Here is a 20222-nt window from a genome sequence, read left to right as displayed (position 1 = left end):
TTGTCCTTTTTCCCTCCGCAGCGTCTCTCCACACTCTCCCACTCTTGACTAGCATCGCAGAGCATAAAAGCATAAGAAATCTAACCTTTCAGAGCATTCTACCATGTGGAACTTTATGAAAGACTACATCTTCCGCTCTGCCCTCAACTTTCCTGGTCACTTCATCAAAGAACTCCAACAAATTTGTAAGGCATGGAGTCCAAACACCACACATGTCAATACAAATACAGTAATGTTACTGCTTGACTGCTTATGATAAAGCAAGAAGTCTCACAACACCAGGTTAAAGTCCAACAGGTTTATTTGGTAGCACAAACCACTAGCTTTTGGAGAGCTGCCCCTTCATCAGGTAAGTGGGAGATCTGTTCACAAAAAGGACATATAAAGACACAAACTCAATTTACAAAATTTTACAGGTAATTTTACAGTCTTTACAGGTAATCAAGTTTTAAAGGTACAGTCAATGTGAGTGGAGAGAGGGTTAAGCACAGGTTAAAGAGATGTGTGTTGTCTCCAGCCAGGACAGTTAGTGAGATTTTGCAAGCCCACGAAAGTCATGGGGGGTGGGGGCGGTTACAGATAGTGTGACATGAGCCCAAGATCCCAGTTGAGGCCATCTTCGTGTGTGCAGAACTTGGCTATCAGTCTCTGCTGAGCGACTCTGCATTGTCGTGTGTCGTGAAGGCTGCCTTGGAGAACGCCTACCTGAAGATCAGGGGCCGAATGACACTGGATTGTGATCTGAAAAGCCTGATTTATTTCCACTCATCTCTCACTCATGATGACTGAAGCTGATTATGGTGTCCTCAGTAATCAGATTACTCAGCACATACCAAGAATCAAACCAGGAATCTTCTTGCTCTGCAGGACTGAAAAGATTGACTATAAGGGAGCACGTATTTCATGAATAACTCATGATGTTTGGTAGATGAAGTTATTCATCAATAGTCCAATGCAATAGAATAAATGGAATGAATACCTAGATGTCACTTCTTGACCCGTGCTGGAAGGAAGTATCTTCAATGGCACAATTGCGAATCTCACCCAAAGCAATGCCGTAATATAACTTATCACCTGCTACTGCAGCCCATGGCATATTTTCAGTGTTGAACTTGGCTGTCCAATCCCCAGCATTATTAACGACTATTACTCCAGCACGACTGTGTAATCTGGCCAACAGGCACTGGAGGCCAGTGTCAGCAGCCTCTGCTGGAGACATGCCTATGGTAAGATAAAATACAATGGTTATTTTTTATCTAAACCTTCATATGCATTTCCTTGGACAGAACCATAGAACCCTACATTGCAGAAAGAGGCCATTTGGCCCATTGAGTCCGTACTGACCACAATCCCACTCAGGCCCCATTCCTGTAACACCACACATTTATACTGCTAATCCCCCCGACACTAGGGTCAGTTTTAGCATGGTCAATCAACCTACCCACACATCTTTGGACAGTGGAAGGAAGCTGGAGCACCCAGAGGAAACCCATGCAAACATAGAGAGAATGTGCAAACTCCACATAGACAGTGACCAAGGCTAGAATCGAACCTCAGTCCCTGGCGCTGAGAGACAGCAGTGCTAACCACTGTGCCACCATGCTGCCATGTTAACAATTTAGTGAGAATTTTACAAAATAGACTATTTGGCCCAAATACTCCAGTGTTTATGTTCCACGATGAACTCATATTTCATATATCCTTCTATTCCTATACATGTACTTAATTAACATCCAATAAAGACATATAAGAAGCGGGTTGATGGGTTCTTGATAAGAGAGGGGATTAAGGGTTATGGGGAGAAGGCGGGAAAGTGGAACTGAGCCACGACAGATCAGCCATGATCTTATTGAATGGCGGGGCAGGCTCGAAGGGCTAGATGGCCTACTCCTGCTCCTATTTCTTATGTTCTTATGTTATTCATCTCAGCTACACCATAGACATAATTCCATTATCTAAAAAACACTCTGGATAAAAGATTAATTCATTCAATATAGGATTTATTAGTGAACACTTTGTATTCATTTCATCTAATTTTGGACTCTTCATCTTCTCTATGATTACACTATCAAACTCCTTCATTTTAAAGACAAATCTAAGTAGATGTCCTCAGCATAGTTCCAGCAAAATGTAATTTGAAAATAATTAAAGTTAAAAGCAAAATATTGTGGATGCTGGAATGAAACAAAATTAGAAAATGCTGGAAAATCTCAGCTTGTCAGACAGCATCTGTGGAGGCAGAATAGAGCTGGAACATGAGGGGGCTGAGTTTATCACAAAATGCATCAACAGATGCTGTCCAGGCTTACGTATAGAACGGCTGCTTGGTTGAGAACTCGGAAGGCGGTCACTTATGAAATCTGAACCCAGAAGACGGCGGCAGCCTCATGAGAGAAAGTGGCCTATTCAGAGCAATGGTAGCAAACAATTCTTCCAAAATTCTGGATTGTGATTGGGAAAATCGTTAATGCAACACTTCAGTTCAAGAAAGGAGGGAGAGGGAAAGCAAGAAATTATCGGTAAGTTAGATCAATATCTGTCATTGGGAAATTGCTAGAATCCATTATTAAAGAGGTAACAGTTGAACATTCTGAAAATCGCAACACATTCAGCAGAGTGAACATGGTTTTGTGAAAGGAAAATCGTATCTGGCAAATTTATTAGAGTTGTTTGAGGATGGAACAAGGAATTGAATAAAGGGACACCAGTCGTTGTCGTGAGACCATAAGAGATAGGAGCAGAATTACGCCACTTGGCCCATCGAGTCTTCTCTGGCATTCAATCATGGCTGATATTTTTCTCATTACCATTCTCCTAGCTTTCCCCATAATCCTGATCCCCTTATTAACAGTAAGAAGTCTCACAACACCAGGTTAAAGTCCAACAGGTTTATTTAATAGCACAAACCACTAGCTTTTGCAGCACTGCTCCTTCATCAGGTGAGTGGGACCTCAGTTCACAAACAGGGCACATAAAGACACAAACTCAATCCACAAAACAATGGTTGGAATGTGAGTCCCCACAGGTAATCAAGTCCTAAGGGTATAGACAATATGAGTGGAGAGAGGATTAAGCACAGAAAACCCTCTGGCTGAAGGAATTCCTCCTTATCTTTGTTTTAAAGGATCGTCCCTTTAGCCTGAGATTGTGCGCTCTGGTTCTAGTTTTTCCTACTAATGGAAATATCCTCTTAGAAGAAATCATAGAAACCCTACAGTATAGAGAGAGGCCATTTGGCCCATCGAATCTACATCGACCACAATCCCACCCAGGCCCTACATCTATATCCCTACATGTTTTACCCACTAATCCCTCTAACCTACACATCTCAGGACACTAAGAGGCAATTTAAGCATGACCAAACTTAACCCGCACATCTTTGGACTGTGAGAAGAAACTGGAGCACCCGGAGGAAACCCACGCAGACATGAGGAGAATGTGCAAACTCCACACAGACAGTGACCCAAGCCAGGAATTGAACCCAGGTCCCTGGAGCTGTGAAGCAGCAGTGCTAACCACTGTGCTACCGTGCCTCTCCGCGTCCACTCTGTCCAAACCTCACAGAATCCCTATAAGATCCCTGCCCCCACCATCCTTCTAAACTCCAAAGACGCAGAGTCCTTAACCATTCCTTATACAACAAACTCTTCATTCCTGGGATCATTCTTGTGAACCTCCTGTAGACCCTTTCCAAGGTCAGCACATCTTTCTTTGGATACAGAGCTCAAAACTGCTCACGTACTCCAAATGGGCTCTGACTAGAGCACTATACAGCCTCAGAAGTATATCCCTGCTCTTGTATTCTAGCCCTCTCAACATGAATGCTAACTTTGCATTTGACTTCCGAACTGCCAACTGAAACCTGCACATTAACCTTAAGAGAATCTTGAGCAAGGACTCCCAAATTCCTTTGTGCTTCTGATTCCTAAGCACTTCCCCATTTAGAAAATAGTCTATGCCTCCGTTCCTCCTTGACAGGCAGAAATCCTATTTCAGCATTTTCTCATGCACTGAGTGCATAAGATACCAGATTTGGACTCGCCGAATAATGGATCTACAACTCCCGCTTTCATGCTCGTTCTGGACTTAAGATTCATTTGTTTCATAAGATTGCCCCCATATAGTCTGAAAAAAGATTAAGTGAGTGGGCAAAACAATTTGGCACTTGGAGTATAATGAGGGAAATTGTGAGGTTATCCACTTTGGGAATAGAAAAGCAAATTATTATTTAAAAGGAAAGAGACTGAAGAATATTGTAGTCCAGAGGGATCTGGGTGTCCTTGCACAAGAAAGTTAACTGGGTACAGCAAGTAGTTAAAGGGCAAAAGCAATGCTGGTATTTATTGCACATTTATTGCAATGCATAAATTGTCAAGTCTTGTTACAGCTGTATAAGGCATTGGTGAGACCTGGAATATGGTGTATTGTTTTGATATGGTGTATACTTTGGTAAGGTCCCTCATGGGAGGTTAGTTAGGAAGGTTCAGTCGCTAGGTATACATGGGGAGGTAGTAAATTGGATTAGTCACTGGCTCAATGGAAGAAGCCAGAGAGTGGTTGTGGAGGATTGCTTCTCTGAGTGAAGGCCTGTGACGAGTGGTGTGCCGCAGGGATCGGTGTTGGGTCCATTGTTGTTTGTCATCTGTATCAATGATCTGGATGAAAATGTGGTAAATTGGATCAGCAAATTTGCTGATTATACAAAGATTGGAGGTGTAGTGGACAGTGAGGAATGTTTTCAAAGCCAGGAATTTGGACCAACTAGAAAAACGGGCTGAAAAATGGCAAATGGAATTTAACACAGACAAGTGTGAGGTATTGCACTTTGGAAGGACAAACCAAAGTAGAATGTACAGGGTAAATGGTAGGACTCTGAAGAGTGCAGTTGAACAGAGGGATCTGGGAATACAGGTACAGAATTCCTTAAAAGTGGCATCACAGGTGGATAGGGTCGTAAAGAGTGCTTTTGGTACATTGGCCTTTATAAATCAGAGTATCGAGTATAAAAGTTGGAGTGTTATGGTAAGGTTGTATAAAGAACAAAGAACAAAATCAGCCCAGGAAACAGGCCCTTCGGCCCAACGAGCCCGCGCCGCCATCTCAACACCACCAGTCCCCCTACTCCACCCACGACCCCTGTCTAATGTTTTATGGCCATCCAGATGGAGGGAATCTGATTTAGGGACAATTTATTCCTGCCAATCAGCCTAACAGCACATCTTTGGGGTGTGGGAGGAAACTGGAGCATCCGGAGAAAACCCACGTAAGCACGGGGAGAATGCGCAAACTCCCAGACACCGGCCCAAATCCATGTGTCTGCACAGCAATCAGCAATAGTCACTGAGCTGTCGTCTTGCCCAGTATCTGGTCCAGTTTAGGCACACTAACAACATGAAGCACTAGGCCAATCTCAAACAACCAAGAGCAGCCCCAGTACGACCCATCGCGTGAATGCCCCTCATTGGACACGAGGTGGACCGACTTAAAACCTGTGAATGAAAAGAGAATAAGGCATTGGTGAGGCCGCATTTAGAGTATTGTGTACAATTTTGGTCACCTAGTTACAGGAAGGACGTAGATAAGGTTGAAAGAGTGCAGAGAAGGTTCACAAGGATGTTGCCAGGACTTGAGAAGCTGAGTTACAGAGAGAGATTGAATAGGTGAGGACTTTATTCCCTGGAGTGTAGAAGAATGAGGAGAGATTTGATAGAGGTGTATAAGATTTTGTTGGGTATAGATAGAGTGAATGCAAGCAGTCTTTTTCCACTGAGGCTAGGGGAGAAAAAAAACCAGAGGGTATGGGTTAAGAGTGAAAGGAAAAAAGTTTAAAGGGAATATTAGGGTGGAATTCTTCACGCAGAGAGTGGTGGGAGTGCTGAATGAGCTGCCAGATAAATGCAGGGTCACTTAACATTTAAGAAAAACTTGGACGGGTTCATGGATGAGAGGGGTGTGGAGGGATATGGTCCAAGTGCAGGTCAGTGGAATTAGGCAAAAAACTGGTTCGGCACAGACAAGAAGGGCCAAAAGGCCTGTTTCTGAGCTGCAATTTTCTACAGTTTTGGTCACCTTACTTAAGGAAAGATATACTTGCATTGTAAGCACTTCAGAGAAGGCTCATTTGGCTGATTCCAGGGAGGAAAGGAAAAGGCTGATCAGATTGGGTCAATACACATTGGAGTTCACAAAAATAGGAGGTGATCTTATTGGAACATCAAAGATTCTGAGGGGACTTGACAGGGTGGTCGACAGCATAGGAAAAGGAATAGAACATTCAGCCTATTGTGCCTGCTCTGCCATGCAACACTATCATGGTTGATCAGACACTTCAATACCTTTTGCCCACACTATTCCCACAACCCTTTACATTATTGTTAATTAGAAATCTATCAATCCCTACCTTGAACTACCCACAGGTAGAGACAGCTGAGGGACTTCACTGGTGCATTCTGGGAGAAGTCAACCCAGCAACATCTACCAAGAAGTGGGAAGTAGAAGATCTGGTGTCAAGGAGTAGTAGTAAGGTGGATACAGAATTGGCTTGGTCACAGAAGACAGATGGTAGCAGCGGAAGGCTGCATTTCTGAATGGAGGGCTGTGACAAGTGGCGTTCCTCAGGCATCAGTGCTGTTTGTAATATATAAACGATTTGGAGGAAGATGTAACTGGTTTGATTAGCAAGTTTGCGGACCTCACAAAGCTTGTTGGATTTGTCACAGCTGAGATGCAAAGAAATACTGAGAATTTCATGTGAACCGATTAACTGGTTGTGCCACATTACTGCCGAGTAGTTCAGTGTTTTGTGAACTATTAGAATCCCATGTTGCTCTTTTCCTGTAAAATTTGGAACAGAAGTATTCTACAAGATAAACTACAGTTATAACACAACCGTTATTTTAACTTGCTGTATTAAAACTCCCTTGCTCAAAAGCTTATTGAAAAACAATAAGCATTTGGAAAGGCCTTGAGAACAGGAAAGATTGACACCTACAAGAAGCATTCAGAAGAAAAATAAGACAAAGGTTGGTATAGACCAAAGATTTTGCAATTAGTGATCAAAAATGTGGAGACGTTTCAGATAGTTTGAAATCAGTGCAGACTCACCCACAATGGTGTGATGCAGGTAACATTTTGGAAAACTCCTAACTAAAGGCAATAATGTGGCACAACCAGCTAATCAGTTAACATGAAATTCTCAGCATGGGACATATTTTCCCTTCACCTCAGCTGTAACTTGTGTCCATTTAGAGTACAGGCAAAATGATTACCTACTTAATTGGATTGCTATTGCTGTTTGGGTTCGTTACAGCCCAGACTAACAAACAAAACAATTATTCTTAAAAGCCCATTACATAAAATCATGGGAGCATCCTGAGATTTTCTACCTTTAAAAAGCATGGCGAAGAAAATTTCCATTGATGAAAGAGAACATCATTTTTTGTTTTCATTACAAGAATATTTGCTGCCTCCTACAGGAACTAAATGGTGCAGCTACAGAACTTATGTGATACTTACAGCATAGACCTTCAATTTAAGATTAAACTGTTCAAGTATGTGCTCCAAATATGAAGCCTCATCTGTATGAAGGAGATTTAGGCACACATCATACCCATCCATCAGTTTTTCAAATTCATGTTTAGGGACATGGGAATTGCCAGAAAGGCCAGCAGGTGAAGAAAGCAAATGGTATGTTGGCCTTCATAGCAAGAGGATTTGAGGATAGGAATTTGGATGTTTTACTGCAATTGTATAGGGTGTTGGTAAGGCGATACCTGGAACATTGTGTGCAGTTTTGGTGTCTTTATCTGAGGGGAAAGTTTACCAGGCAGAGGCCTGGTAATGGCAGGTCTGTCATATGAGGAGAGACAAAGTCAAAGTCAGATAGGATTATATTCACCAGAGAAGTGAAAGGGGATCTCATAGAAACTTGAATTCTAACAGGGTTATATAGGGTAGTTTCAGAAAGAACGTTTCCAATGGTGGGTAAGTCCAGAAGTAGGGTTCATAGTTTGAGGATAAGGGGTAAACCTTTTAGAACTGAGGGGAAGAAGAATTTCTTCATCCGGAGGGTGGTGAATGCGTGGAGTTCACTACCACAGAAAGTAGTTGTCTGATTTCAAGAAGAAATTAGCGAAAGCTCTTGGGGCTAAAGGGATCAGGATATTGAATTCAATGATCAGTCATGATCAAAATGAATGGAGGAGCAGGCTCAAAGGGCTGAATGGCCTACTCCTGCTTCTATTTATTGTCCTTGAAAAGATGGTGATGAGCTGCTTTATTCAACCGCGACAATCTGTGTGCTGAAGGGGGTTCCAAAATGGAGTTCCAGGATTTTGACCCAGCAACAATAAGACAGTTCCAAGTTAGGATGGGGTATAGTTTGGTGAGGAACTTGTGCCTCCATGTATCTATGTCCTTGGTCCTCTCGTGATGGAGATTTCATGCTTAGAAGCAGCAATCTTAGCTAGCTGCTGCACTGCATCTACATTTGTCCTTGACAATGACTAGGTTATGGGGTGTTGTGGCAGCTACATCCATCCAAGCAAGTATTCCACTACATTGGCAATTTGTGTCCTGTAAGCAGTGGACAGGCTTTGCAAAATCAATTGCTGAGACACCAAACAGAATATCCAGTCATTTACGGGTGATTACGGAACTGCAAATGGGACTGAACACTTTGGAATTATTCGTAAAGAGCGTTAGTTGTGATGGAGAGAAGCTCATTACTAAAGCAGCTGAATATCTTGTGCAGCAATGCTTCTGGGCTATGATGACTAGTTTCCAACAACTACAACCATCATCTTCTGTGGTAGGTATGACTCCAAACAATGAAGAGTTTCCCCCAATGCCCAAACAATGGAGAGTCTCCTCCATTTTCTTCTATTTGTTGGGGCTCCTTGGTCAAATGTTGCTCTGATTGCAACATTAGTCTCTCCTAACTCATAATAAATAGTTTTTGGTCCTCGTTTGGTCCAAGTCTGCAATAAAGGCTGGAGCAGAGTGCTTCAAGAAAAGCCTGCACCAAGGATTAGTGAGTATGTGACATGTAATTTCAATGCTGATAGCTCATTCTCTGACTTTGCTGATGACCGAGAATGGTTAATAAGACAGTAGGACAGGTTGAACTTATCCTCATTCTTCTGAACACGATGTACCTTGGCAATTTTTCACAACGAGAGTGTCACATTGTGCTCCAACAGCTTGGCTTAGAAGCACCAATAGTTCCAATAAGCCAAAAGGGCATCGAGGCCAGAATCCTCAAATGCCATCTTGAACCAGGTCCCACATTCCCACTGGGAGGAATGGTGGCAGAAAGTATTTCACATCTACAGTTCAAAGAGGCATCAATACATTTTAAACTACAGCTGCCTTCAAAGATAAGTAACTTTTGTTACTGTGAGTTTCAAAACACAACTTGTAGAATGTAGACATTTAAGGAAATAGGTCTAAACAAACCAAAGTGTGGTGGCAAGGAGTCTGAACATGAGGGGTATTGTAGATTGTGTGGGGAACTGAGCTGGCATTGATGAAGTCACATGAGGGCAGTTTTTGGGGATACTGTTTTTCTTTGCACTGAGAAAGATATGAGCCTTTTAAACAGCCCACCTCAGCACCCAGCACCCTCCAGAACATGCCTTGATCAGGAATGAATGCATGATCAAGAAGTTTCCAGTCAGGAAACTTCTGGCTTGGAAGCAAATCTTAGGCAACTTCAAGTATGATAGCACAGTAAGAATAGGCTATTTATGGGCAGCACAGTAAACATTTTCACTAGCTCAGAAAGAACAGAGATCCAGAAAACAGACAAAAGAATCAAAGAGTCTCTGCAGTGCTAAAGGAGGTCATTTGGCCCACCTAGTCTACATCGACTCTCCCACAGAGCATCTCACCCAAGCTAACCCCCCCATGCATTTGCCCCCTAACCTACACATATTTGGACACTAAGAGGCAATTTTAGTATGGCCAATCCACCACCTTTGGAGTGTGGGAGGAACCCAGAGCACCCAGAGGAAACTGACATAGACATGGGGAGAATGTGCAAACTCCACACAGACAGACACCCAAGGCTGGAATTGAACCCGAGTCCTTGGCACGATAGGGCAGAAGTGCTCACCACTTTGTCATCGATGCTATTTGATGAAGTAAATCCAGGTTTCTGAAGAAGTTATTGGGTGATTCAACGAGATAAAGATTTCCAAAAAAATTCTGTTAAATGGCTCATGAGGTGCTCTTTGCAAACGTTATGTCCAGGGTATGAAGAGTGAGGTGACAATATGGATCACAAATTGGATAAATGACCATAAGCAAAGACTGATTTTAAAAGCAATAGCTTTTCAATGGTGATGAGTGGAGTTTCCCAGGACTCAGAGTCCCCTTCTGTTTATTTAAATTCATCATTAATATGGAGGAAACCTACCTCGCACAGTAATTAGATCTATGGATGATATCAAATTGCAGGTTTAACACAGAAGCTTAGGAAAGGAAAATAGATTACAACTGGATTTTCAGATCTTGAGGAGGGGTCTTTTAATGGAGAAATATGTTTGCAGTTATGCATTTGGAGATCAGCATAGCCTCTACTTCCTACTCAAAAAATATACAAATGCAAAGCTTAGATGTAAAAAGGTACAGGGTATAGCTGCAGTGAGCGAAGGCTTCAGGTTGCAGGTGAAGAAGATTTGAGCAAGTTCATTGACTAAAATTCCAAGCAAGTTGCAGCTGAAGTTAAACAGGATCCAGAGCTGTATTGCCTGGACTAAATTTAGAACGAAATAAGAGCCATGGTAATAAGGCTTAAGTGAGACCTCAAATAAAAACAGAAAATGTTCAAAAATAAGCAGTGACTAAGCAGCATCAATGGAGGGAAACAAAGTTAAATGACCTTTCTTTAGAAATACCAGTGAGACCAAATGCATAGAATTTTGGTGCCCTAACCTCAAAAATGACAATGTGGCTCTGTAGAACACAGGGCAAATTGCAAGAAGGATGATCTAATAGAACATAGAACATAACAGCGCAGAACAGGCCCTTCGGCCCACGATGTTGCACCGACCAATTAAGAGAAAAGCAATGACCCTCTAACCTAAACCAATCCCTTTCCATCCATAAACCTATCCACGGACCTCTTAAACGCCCCCAAACTAGGCGCATCTACAACTGCAGCAGGCAGGGCATTCCATTCCCCCACCACTCTCTGGGTAAAGAACCTACTCCTGACATCCGTCCTATAACTACCACCCCTTAATTTAAAGCTATGTCCCCTCGTGCTAGCTTTCTCCATCCGAGGAAAAGGGCTATCCACCCTATCTAAACCTCTAATCATCTTGTATGTTTCAATAAGGTCTCCTCTTAGCCGCCTTCTTTCCAACGAAAACAACCCCAAATCCCTCAGTCTCTCCTCATAGGACCTTTCCTCCATACCAGGCAACATCCTGGTAAACCTCCTCTGCACCCTCTCCAATGCCTCCACATCCTTCCTATAATGTGGGGACCAGAACTGTACACAATACTCCAAGTGCGGCCGCACTAGAGTTTTGTACAGTTGCAACATGACGTTGCGGCTCCTAAATTCAATCCCCCTACCAATAAACGCCAAGACACCGTATGCCTTCCGAACAACCTTATCGACTTGATTTCCAACTTTCAGGGATCTATGCACGTATACACCTAGATCCCTCTGTTTGTCAACACTATTCAGAGTCCTACCGTTAGCCCTATACTCTACACATCTGTTATTCCTGCCAAAGTGAATTACCTCACACTTTTCCGCAATAAACTCCATCCGCCACCTCTCGGCCCAGATCTGCAACTTGTCCAAGTCTCTCTGTAAACTATGATACCCCTCTTCACTATCTACCACTCCTCCGACTTGGTGTCATCAGGAAATTTTACTAATCCATCCTTCTATACCCTCATCCGGATCATTTATAAAAATTACAAACAGCAGTGGCCCCAAAACAGATCCCTGAGGCACACCACTTGTAACAAAACTCCATGACGAATACTTCCCATCAACCACCACCCTCTGTCTTCTATCAGCTAGCCAACAGCTAGCTAATAGTCTGTGTAAGATAGGCAGGGTCCCAGGATGCATCCAAGCAGCTTATTTAACACTTCCATCTTTACTCTAGCTCTGTACCGATGAGGTAGCCTCTTACTTACCCAGTATACTGCAAAGCAGTCAACATGGGATGGTTACCAAAAAATCACAATCCTGACATTACTGTTGGCATCACATCCTGAACATTTTTAAGTTCATAATCTTAAAATTAGGCCAAGGTATGATTTTGCAATTTGTATATTATATTGACGCACCATAGAATACTCAATAGATAGTAGAAAAATAGGGCTACCTTGTTCCATGTAAAACGTAATCAATCTAGCCAGGGTAATCTTCATAATTGCCTCCCCTTTTCCTGTGGTAGAGACTGCACCACTCAGGTTATCAGCATAGCCTCCGCTTCCTGCTCAGAAAAACAGATGCAAATGTCAAGCTGACTGCATTGGACCAGAATCAACCTATGTAAAGTTGAGAGGGAGGATTTTATCCATCCACTGGACTTGACACGTACATAACACAACAGTGTGACAGACTCCCAGAGTTTATTCAATCACAAAACAATAGGATACAAATATTATCCCAAAAGTCAACCTGTCTGAAATGATACAACAGCTCTGACTGAGATTCCCATCTCAGGGCTCTCCCCTTCACACAAACAGCCAGAGTCCAAATAAGTCATGGATCTAGGAAGACACAATGAAATTGAAAACGCTGCAACTGTCAGGTCTGTCAGCGTGTATAGTGAGAGAAAAACAGGGTTCTGAAGGAAGGTAATTATTTCTGTTTCTATACATCCTGCCAGCCCTGATAAGTTTCAGCTTTTATTTCAGATTCCCAGGGTTAGCAATATTTTATTTTTGATACAAGTAGAGAAGGGAGTCTGTTAAAATGTCAGTGATTGTGGAACCTGACTTCACCTTGTCTGTTGCAGGGAGATTCTTGCTGCCCTTTGAAAATTAGTGTCTAAAATATTAAGCAGTACAGTTAAGATAAGCCCAAATTGATATCTGCATTCAGCCAAAAGGTAGTCATGATGTGGAGATGCTGGCGTTGGACTGGGATAAACACAGTAAGAAGTCTCAGAACACCAGGTTAAAGTCCAAAAGGTTGGACTTTAACCTGGTGTTGTGAGACTTCTTACCGTGTTTATCCAAAAGGGCAGCGTGTAAATAGCAAACAGTAAATAGTACAATTGGAACAAACATCACCAACAAATTGACAAAATGGGCAAACAGACATGGCTGATAAAATAAAAGTAAATTACTGCAGAGACCCTGACTGATTGGTGCATGCGCAACGGCCCACACAGTGCTACGCTGCCGGCCTCTTCAGTGGGAATAAGCCCCCCCCAATGATTTTCAACAGGATTTATGCTAGTGCACTCTGCAGCTCACAGAGCAAGGGAGATTCATTTTGAAGCTCCCACTGAAAAAAAACCCACAGGATTTACTCCATTTTTATGCCAATTCAACACTTAGAATGTTCTTGGTAGAATCGCCCGCATTGATGGAATTAGTGAGGAGAGGCAGTGCAAAATAAACGGCACAATTTGAAAAGGTGTGTAGAGAGAGAGATCCTTGGGTTATGCAAACAAATTTTTGAAAGTGAAACAAACAAAGAATTAAAGCATGAGATCTGTGGCTTGAAAAATGAAGGCACAGAGTACAATAAAACTTAGACATTCTCAAAATCTTGATAAATCATTAGTTAGGAACCAGCTGGAGAATTGTGGCTGACTGTGTGGAATCATACTTTAGGATGGTGTCAAAGCAATAAAATGATACTGAGGACACAGACTAGTTATGTAAAGAGACTAGAGAAGCTTGGAGTATTCCACTTACAGCAGAGAAGGTTGAGGGAAGATTTGACAGAGGCGTTCAAAACATGCAAGGTTTTGACAGAGTAAGGAAAAAGAAACTAGTTCCACTGAAAGGAGGATCAGTAGCCAGAAAACAGAATTAAGGTAATTGGTGGAAGAATTAGAGATGAAGTGAAGGGAATTGGTTTCAGTCTTTCCCCCTCGGTGCCCCCTCACCCATTCCTACCTTTCTCCACCAACCCTTCATCCTGTATCCCATCAAACCGATAAACGGAGAGAGACATGTGATTGCTGTCATCTCCCTTGGGTCATTGTGAATACATATATACAGCACTTGAAAGCAGAAAATTTAGGAAAACCAAGCAGGAAACAAGAGGAAATACTGTACCAACACAAGGAGTATCACCAATTCGACCCACCAACGTGTTGCTTAGTCCTCCTGTAGAGGTGGCACAGGCCACATTCCCATTAGTGTCTAATGCAACAGCACCAATAGTCTCATGACCACTGTTAGCAAAGAAATCAAAGATGAAGTTTAAATGATTAATCATTCCTTAAACTAAGTGTTAGTGAAGCATCCTTCAGTATTACATTGTCATTTTAACAAATGAAACAGGAAAGTCTGATCGAAATTACTTCACAGGCTCATATCCTTGAACTAGAAAATGCATTCAAATTCTTGTTCAAATTTGTAGCTGCTTAAATCTTCAATGTTATGACATGAAATTCTGCTGGGAGTTGTGCTGAAGGAAAACACAAGTTTCTGCACAGCCTTATTAACATGAACCCAAAAATCAACTTTTCCAGGAATAAGTTCAATCAAGCAAGTATCATTGATTAGAATCAATCAACGCATGGGTCACGGTCTATGTGGAGTTTACACATTCTCCCCGTGTCTGCGTGGGTTTCCTCCAGCTTCCACCCACAGTGCGAAGATGTGCAAGTTAGGTTGATTGGCCATGCTAAATTGCCCTTTAGTGTCCCAGGATGTATATGTTAAAAGGATAGCTGTTGGTGCAGATTCGATGGACCGAATGGGTCTGTACTCGTTGGAATTTAGAAGGATGAGGGGGGATCTTATAGAGACGTATAAGATAATAAAAGGGAAGGATAGGGTAGAGGTAGAGAGATTCCTCCCGCTCAGAAAGGACAGCAGGACTAGAGGGCACAGCCTCAAGATAAGGGGGGGGCGCAGTTTAGAATGGAGTTGAGGAGGAACTTCTTCACTCAAAGGGTGGTGAATCTAAGGAATTCTCTGCCCGTTGAAGTGGTGGAAGCTACCTCACTAAATATATTTAAGACACGGGTAGATAGGTTTTTGGTAGACAAGGGAATTAAAGGTTATGGGGAGAAAGCAGGAAAGATGAACTGAGCCACTTCAGATCAGCCATGATCTTATTGAATGGCAGGGCAGGCTCGAAGGGCTAGATGGCCTACTCCTGCTCCTACTTCTAATGTTCTTATGAATGGCCTCCTTCTGCACTGTAGGATTCTATGAAATCGAAAACTGTCTAACAACAGAGTTGGCAAGAATGTCATACACGTTTAGAATTCTGTCTGATGTATAGACAATTAAACCTTGTCCAATTAGAACAGGAGGTTCAAATTAAATGAATTTACATCTGCGAATCCTTTCGAGTAGAGGCTCCTGAGAGTTGAGTCCTCCATCGTTCTCTCGACCTTTCCGTAATCAAACTTTCCATTGGGATTTCTGGGAGACCTACTGATTTAGCGAAACGCGAAGCACCTCGGTCACTCAGCATCACATGATTGGTCTAGAAAAGAAGCAGGTTCCAATCAGAATTTAACAATCAGATTTAAACAAACCAAATGAATGGGTTTAGGTGCATCTAAAGTATCAAGGAATCTGGAGCAGTAACAGAGACACTAAAGGCCATGGGAAGTAGGTAATAAATCAGATTTTAGACATAAAGATTATTGCACCACATCTGACATTTGGAATCAGACAATATTTAATGCTAAATAAACTTCAATTCATCAACCAAGGACCACCAGCTTTGGACCTGCAAGATATGACTGCAGCAAAGAGACTATTCTGACATCAGGTTAGAATCAATATTACACTTGCCAATAGTCTAGCTTTGATATTAATTGCCCCATCATAGATCCTGAAGACATCAAGCCCAATTTAAAATTCCCTGCAGCAGCTCAGGTTTCCCAAAGAGCGTCTCACTGAAAGGAAAAAGCTGCCAACATTTGTGTGAAGGGGGCCACCCACATCCCACAACTGGAACCACTGATGCCTATCCAGCCTCTGCCTCCACCTCTGACTGTGGACCCCCACCCTACCCCAGAATGCTGACCTCTCCCCTGCCCCGCATGGAATGCTGACCTTTTGCCCCACCCCGACCGGCATGCTGACCTCTTTCACACCCCCTCGACCCTGACTGCTGACCACTCCCTCCCCGTGATCCGGAATGCTGATCTCCCCATGTCCCCATCTTGATTGCTGACCTCTCCCTCCCAACTACGGCACGGTAGCACAACGGTTAGCACTGCTGCTTTACAGCTCCAGGGAGCTGGGTTCAATTCCCGGCTTGGGTCACTGTCTGTGTGGAGTTTGCACATTCTCCTTGTGTCTGCATGGGTTTTCTCCGGGTGCTCCACATGGCCAATCAACCTAACTTGCATATCTTTGGACTGTGGGACGAAACCGGAGCACTGGAGAAAAGCCTTGCAGACACGAGGAGAATGTGCAAACTCCACACAGACAGTGACCCAAGCCAAGAATCGAACCCAGGTCCCTGGAGCTGTGAAGCAGATATGCAAGTTAGGTTGATTGGCCATGCTAAAGTTGCCCTTACTGTCCTGAGATGCGTAGGTTAGAGGGATTTGTGGGTAAAATGAGTAGAGATATAGGGGTAGGGCTTGGGTGGGACTGTGGTCGGTGCAGATTCGATGGGTCAAATGGCCTCTTTCTGTACTGCAGGGATTCTATGATTCTATGAACCCCAACTGCCGACCTCTTTGCCTGCCTTTGACCCACCTGCCGACCTCTTTGCCTGCCTTTGACCTGACTATTGATCTCCCCCCGCCCCACCAGTTGCTGAGCTCTCCTACCCAACCCCCTGAACTCTGACCACTTCCTCCCTCCAGCCCAACAGCTCACCTCTTTCCCCCCACCAAACTCCAACTAATGACCTCTCTCCCACACGTCCAACCTGACTGCTGACCCCTCCTTCCCGTAACTGCTGACCTCGCTCGACTCCAACCCCCCGCCACCAATCCTGACTGATCTCCAATGTCCCCAATGCCACACCCTCCCCACCAACTCACATTTCTCTGATTGCCATTGCTCCAGGCAGTTTCCTGATACTAGCGTTGCCTCTCACCTGTAGCCAGCTGTCAGGAGGGATGTGGACTTGTACAATGTGAATAAATTAGTGGCATTAAATGGCAGAACATCTAGGGCTCAGTCTCACCGTCCCTGCCTCACCATGAATGTTGGCATCCTGAAAAAAAAAGCAATGTTGCTGTTCCCAATCAGCACGTTTTGTGCTGAAAAGTGAACTTTTGGCAATGACAGGGGTCAGCTTCTGATGTCAACCTCTCAAGCCCATGGCTCAATGCCCCGCTGACTATCGCTGCTCAGGAGTGAACTATGCAAGTTAATAAATGGTCACTGGTTGCCATGGATTCAGTCTCCAGGAGGAGACACTGGAGAAAACATTGAAATTAAGAAACATCATCGAATGTGCAATCAAATAACCAAACCAGCAGGGTGAAACTTAAGAAAAGGTGTCCCGCTGGGCCCTATAATCGGAAAACAGCAACAGTGGACAAAGGAGCTACATAAAATTGAGATGGGATTCTCCCAAAAGTGCAGAATTCACATAGAAACTGGAGAAAATCCCATTGTTTCTTTCCAGTGGGGTTTTCAAAATGAATCTCCCACACTCTGTGCACTGTAGAAAATCAATGGCCTATTCCTGCTCAAGAGGCTGGCAACAGGACGCTGAGTGGGCCACTGCGCATGCGCCAGCCAACCCCGCAATCCCACATCACTGGCATTGAGGCCTCCCCCCGAACCACTTGATCACTGATCTCCTGGACGTGTCTGGGCAAGCATTAATCCCCCCCCCCGCCCCACCACACTTACCCCAGTGCCAATCTCCCTGTGTCCCCCACCCCACAGCCCTGAATCCTCCTGCCCACCCTGATCTCCAGCTCCCTCCCTCCCTCTGTTAGTAAGCCCAAGTACAGAATGGCAACAAGAATCCCATCCTCATCATTCACCCCCCTTTACCCCCAACTCATGGGGGGCTTCCATGGCCCTGCTTCATTCCAGCAGGGCTGGGCCGCAAGCAGACCCAGGGACTTCAGTCTTGGGCCCACATCAGATGGAAATCCCCATTAACATAACTTATTCAGCTCCACATCAATTTCTGGTGCGGAGCTGACGATGCCAGAAATCTGGCAGCCAGAGACGAATGGAAGATGTGGCCCCAGCAGAAAGCCCCCTGCACCCGTTTGAGTCTTGCAGCCGGCTGTGCTGCTCCCCGCTGAAGTCACTACATTCTGGAGTGGCCAGTGTCTGTGGGAGTTTGCGCATTCTCCCTGTGCTTGCGTGGGTTTTCTCCGGGTGCTCCGGTTTCCTCCCACACCCCAAAGATGTGCTATTAGGCTGATTGGAAGTAATAAATTGTCCCTAAATCAGTTTCCCTCAATGTGGATTGCCATAAAAACAATAGATAAGGGTCATGGGTGGAGGGGGGGGGACTGGTAGTATTAAAACGGCGGCATGGGCTCGTTGGGCCGAAGGACCTGTTTCCCGGGCTGTTTTTGTTCTTTGTAATCCACTTGAACATGTCTGAAATATTCAGAAAGGTACATATTTCTTTTTGATTCAGTCAGTGCAATCAAGATACCACTGGCTTGAAAGTCACAGCCAACAGCAGCATTCTACAATTAGGCAAACCTAAGTTGTTCGTACATTTTACGTTTAACAATTAGACAATTGCCAATAAGACTGAAGAGATTCAGATTTACATCCACACTCTGTTTTAGCAGAGTTCTTAATCTTATGTACCTTGCTTTAATAGACTTGATAAAAGCGAGTGGATCATCTCACTCAGCTTCCTACCTGCAATTCCTACTGACTGTTCAGACCACGAAGATTAAAAGTGGAAAACTCACTGACAGAGAATACGGCATTTCAACAGCAGTTCAGCGTAGAGCATGCTTTTGCCCTGATTCATACCCATGGTTTGAAAGGGGCATTTCTAAAAAACGTGTAGAAAGACGACGCAAAAATATAAACAGCAATTAAGGTTTGGTAGTTATAACCAAGATTCAGCCAAAGTCTGATGGTCAGAATGACTCACTGGCCATCCTGGAAAGCAGAAATTTAGTTCTCAATTTGATAGTCTCACGAAGTGCATGCTGTGGGATGGCATTGTATTAAAGAACAAAGAAAATTACAGCACAGAAGCAGGCTCTTCAGCTCTCCAAGCCTGCACCAACCATGCTGCCCAACTGAACAAAAACCCCCAACCCTTCCGGGGACCATGTTCCTCTATTCCCATCCTATTCATGTATTTGTCCAGACGCCCCTTAAAACTCACTACCGTATCTGCTTCCACTATCTCCCCCTGCAGCAAGTCCCAGGCACCCACTACTCTGTGCAAAAAAACCTGCCTTGTACATCTTCTTTGAACCTTGCCCTTCGCATCTTAAACCCATGCCCCCAAGTAATTGACTCTTCAACCCTGGGAAAAAGCATGTGACTATCCACTCTGTCCATGCCCTTCATAATCTTGCAGACTTCTATCAGGTCGCCCCTCAACCTCCGTCATTCCAGAGAGAACAAATCAAGTTTCTCCAACTTCTCCCCATAGTTAATGCCCTCCATACCAGGCAACATCCTAGTAAACCTTTTCTGTAGTCTCTCCAAAGCCTCCACATCCTTCTGGTAGTGTGGTGACCAGAATTGAACCAAAGTGCGGTCTAACTAAATTCTATAAAGCTGCAACATGACTTGACAATTTTTAAACTCAATGTCCCAGCAATGAAGGCAAGTATACCATATGCCTTCTTGACTACCTTCTCCACATGTTACCACTTTCAGTGGCCTGTGTACCTGTACACCCAGAAATTCCTCCTGAATACACTCAACAAATTTCTCTCCATCCAACCCTTAATACCATGGCTATCCCAGTCAATGTTGGGAAAGTTAAAATCTCTGACTACTTTTCTTGGAGCCATCTGCAATCTTCTTACATATTTGCTTCTCAAATTCCCACCAATAATTTGGGGGCCTATAGTACATTAAAGGATATACTGGGGGAGGTCACTAGGTTAATTCCGGAGTTGAGAGGGTTG

The 20222-nt window shown here is 43.7% G+C and overlaps 1 protein-coding gene across 4 annotated transcripts in view; it reads right to left on the bottom strand.

Moving 5' to 3' along the window:
* Positions 1-283: 283 nt before the first annotated feature.
* Positions 284-20222, bottom strand: part of asrgl1 (asparaginase and isoaspartyl peptidase 1) — a 41754-nt gene continuing 21815 nt past the window's right edge. For 2 of the 4 annotated variants that reach the window (XM_080192015.1, XM_080192017.1), the window contains exons 4-7: positions 15501-15655; positions 14269-14387; positions 12354-12464; positions 284-1221 (exon numbers count right to left, since the gene is read on the bottom strand). In XM_080192015.1, coding sequence (XP_080048141.1) covers positions 980-1221; positions 12354-12464; positions 14269-14387; positions 15501-15655 — 627 coding nt within the window. In that variant the 3' untranslated portion in view covers positions 284-979. The remainder of the gene's footprint in view (positions 1222-12353; positions 12465-14268; positions 14388-15500; positions 15656-20222) is intronic. The other 2 variants (XM_080192016.1, XM_080192018.1) reach the window with 2 other exon arrangements.

Source organism: Carcharhinus amblyrhynchos, chromosome 7 (genome assembly GCF_965287045.1).
Source record: "Carcharhinus amblyrhynchos chromosome 7, sCarAmb.v2.hapA, whole genome shotgun sequence".
NCBI classification, from domain to species: domain Eukaryota; kingdom Metazoa; phylum Chordata; class Chondrichthyes; order Carcharhiniformes; family Carcharhinidae; genus Carcharhinus; species Carcharhinus amblyrhynchos.
Note: the sequence above shows the minus strand (reverse complement) of the source record. Positions and strands in the feature narration are given on the sequence as shown.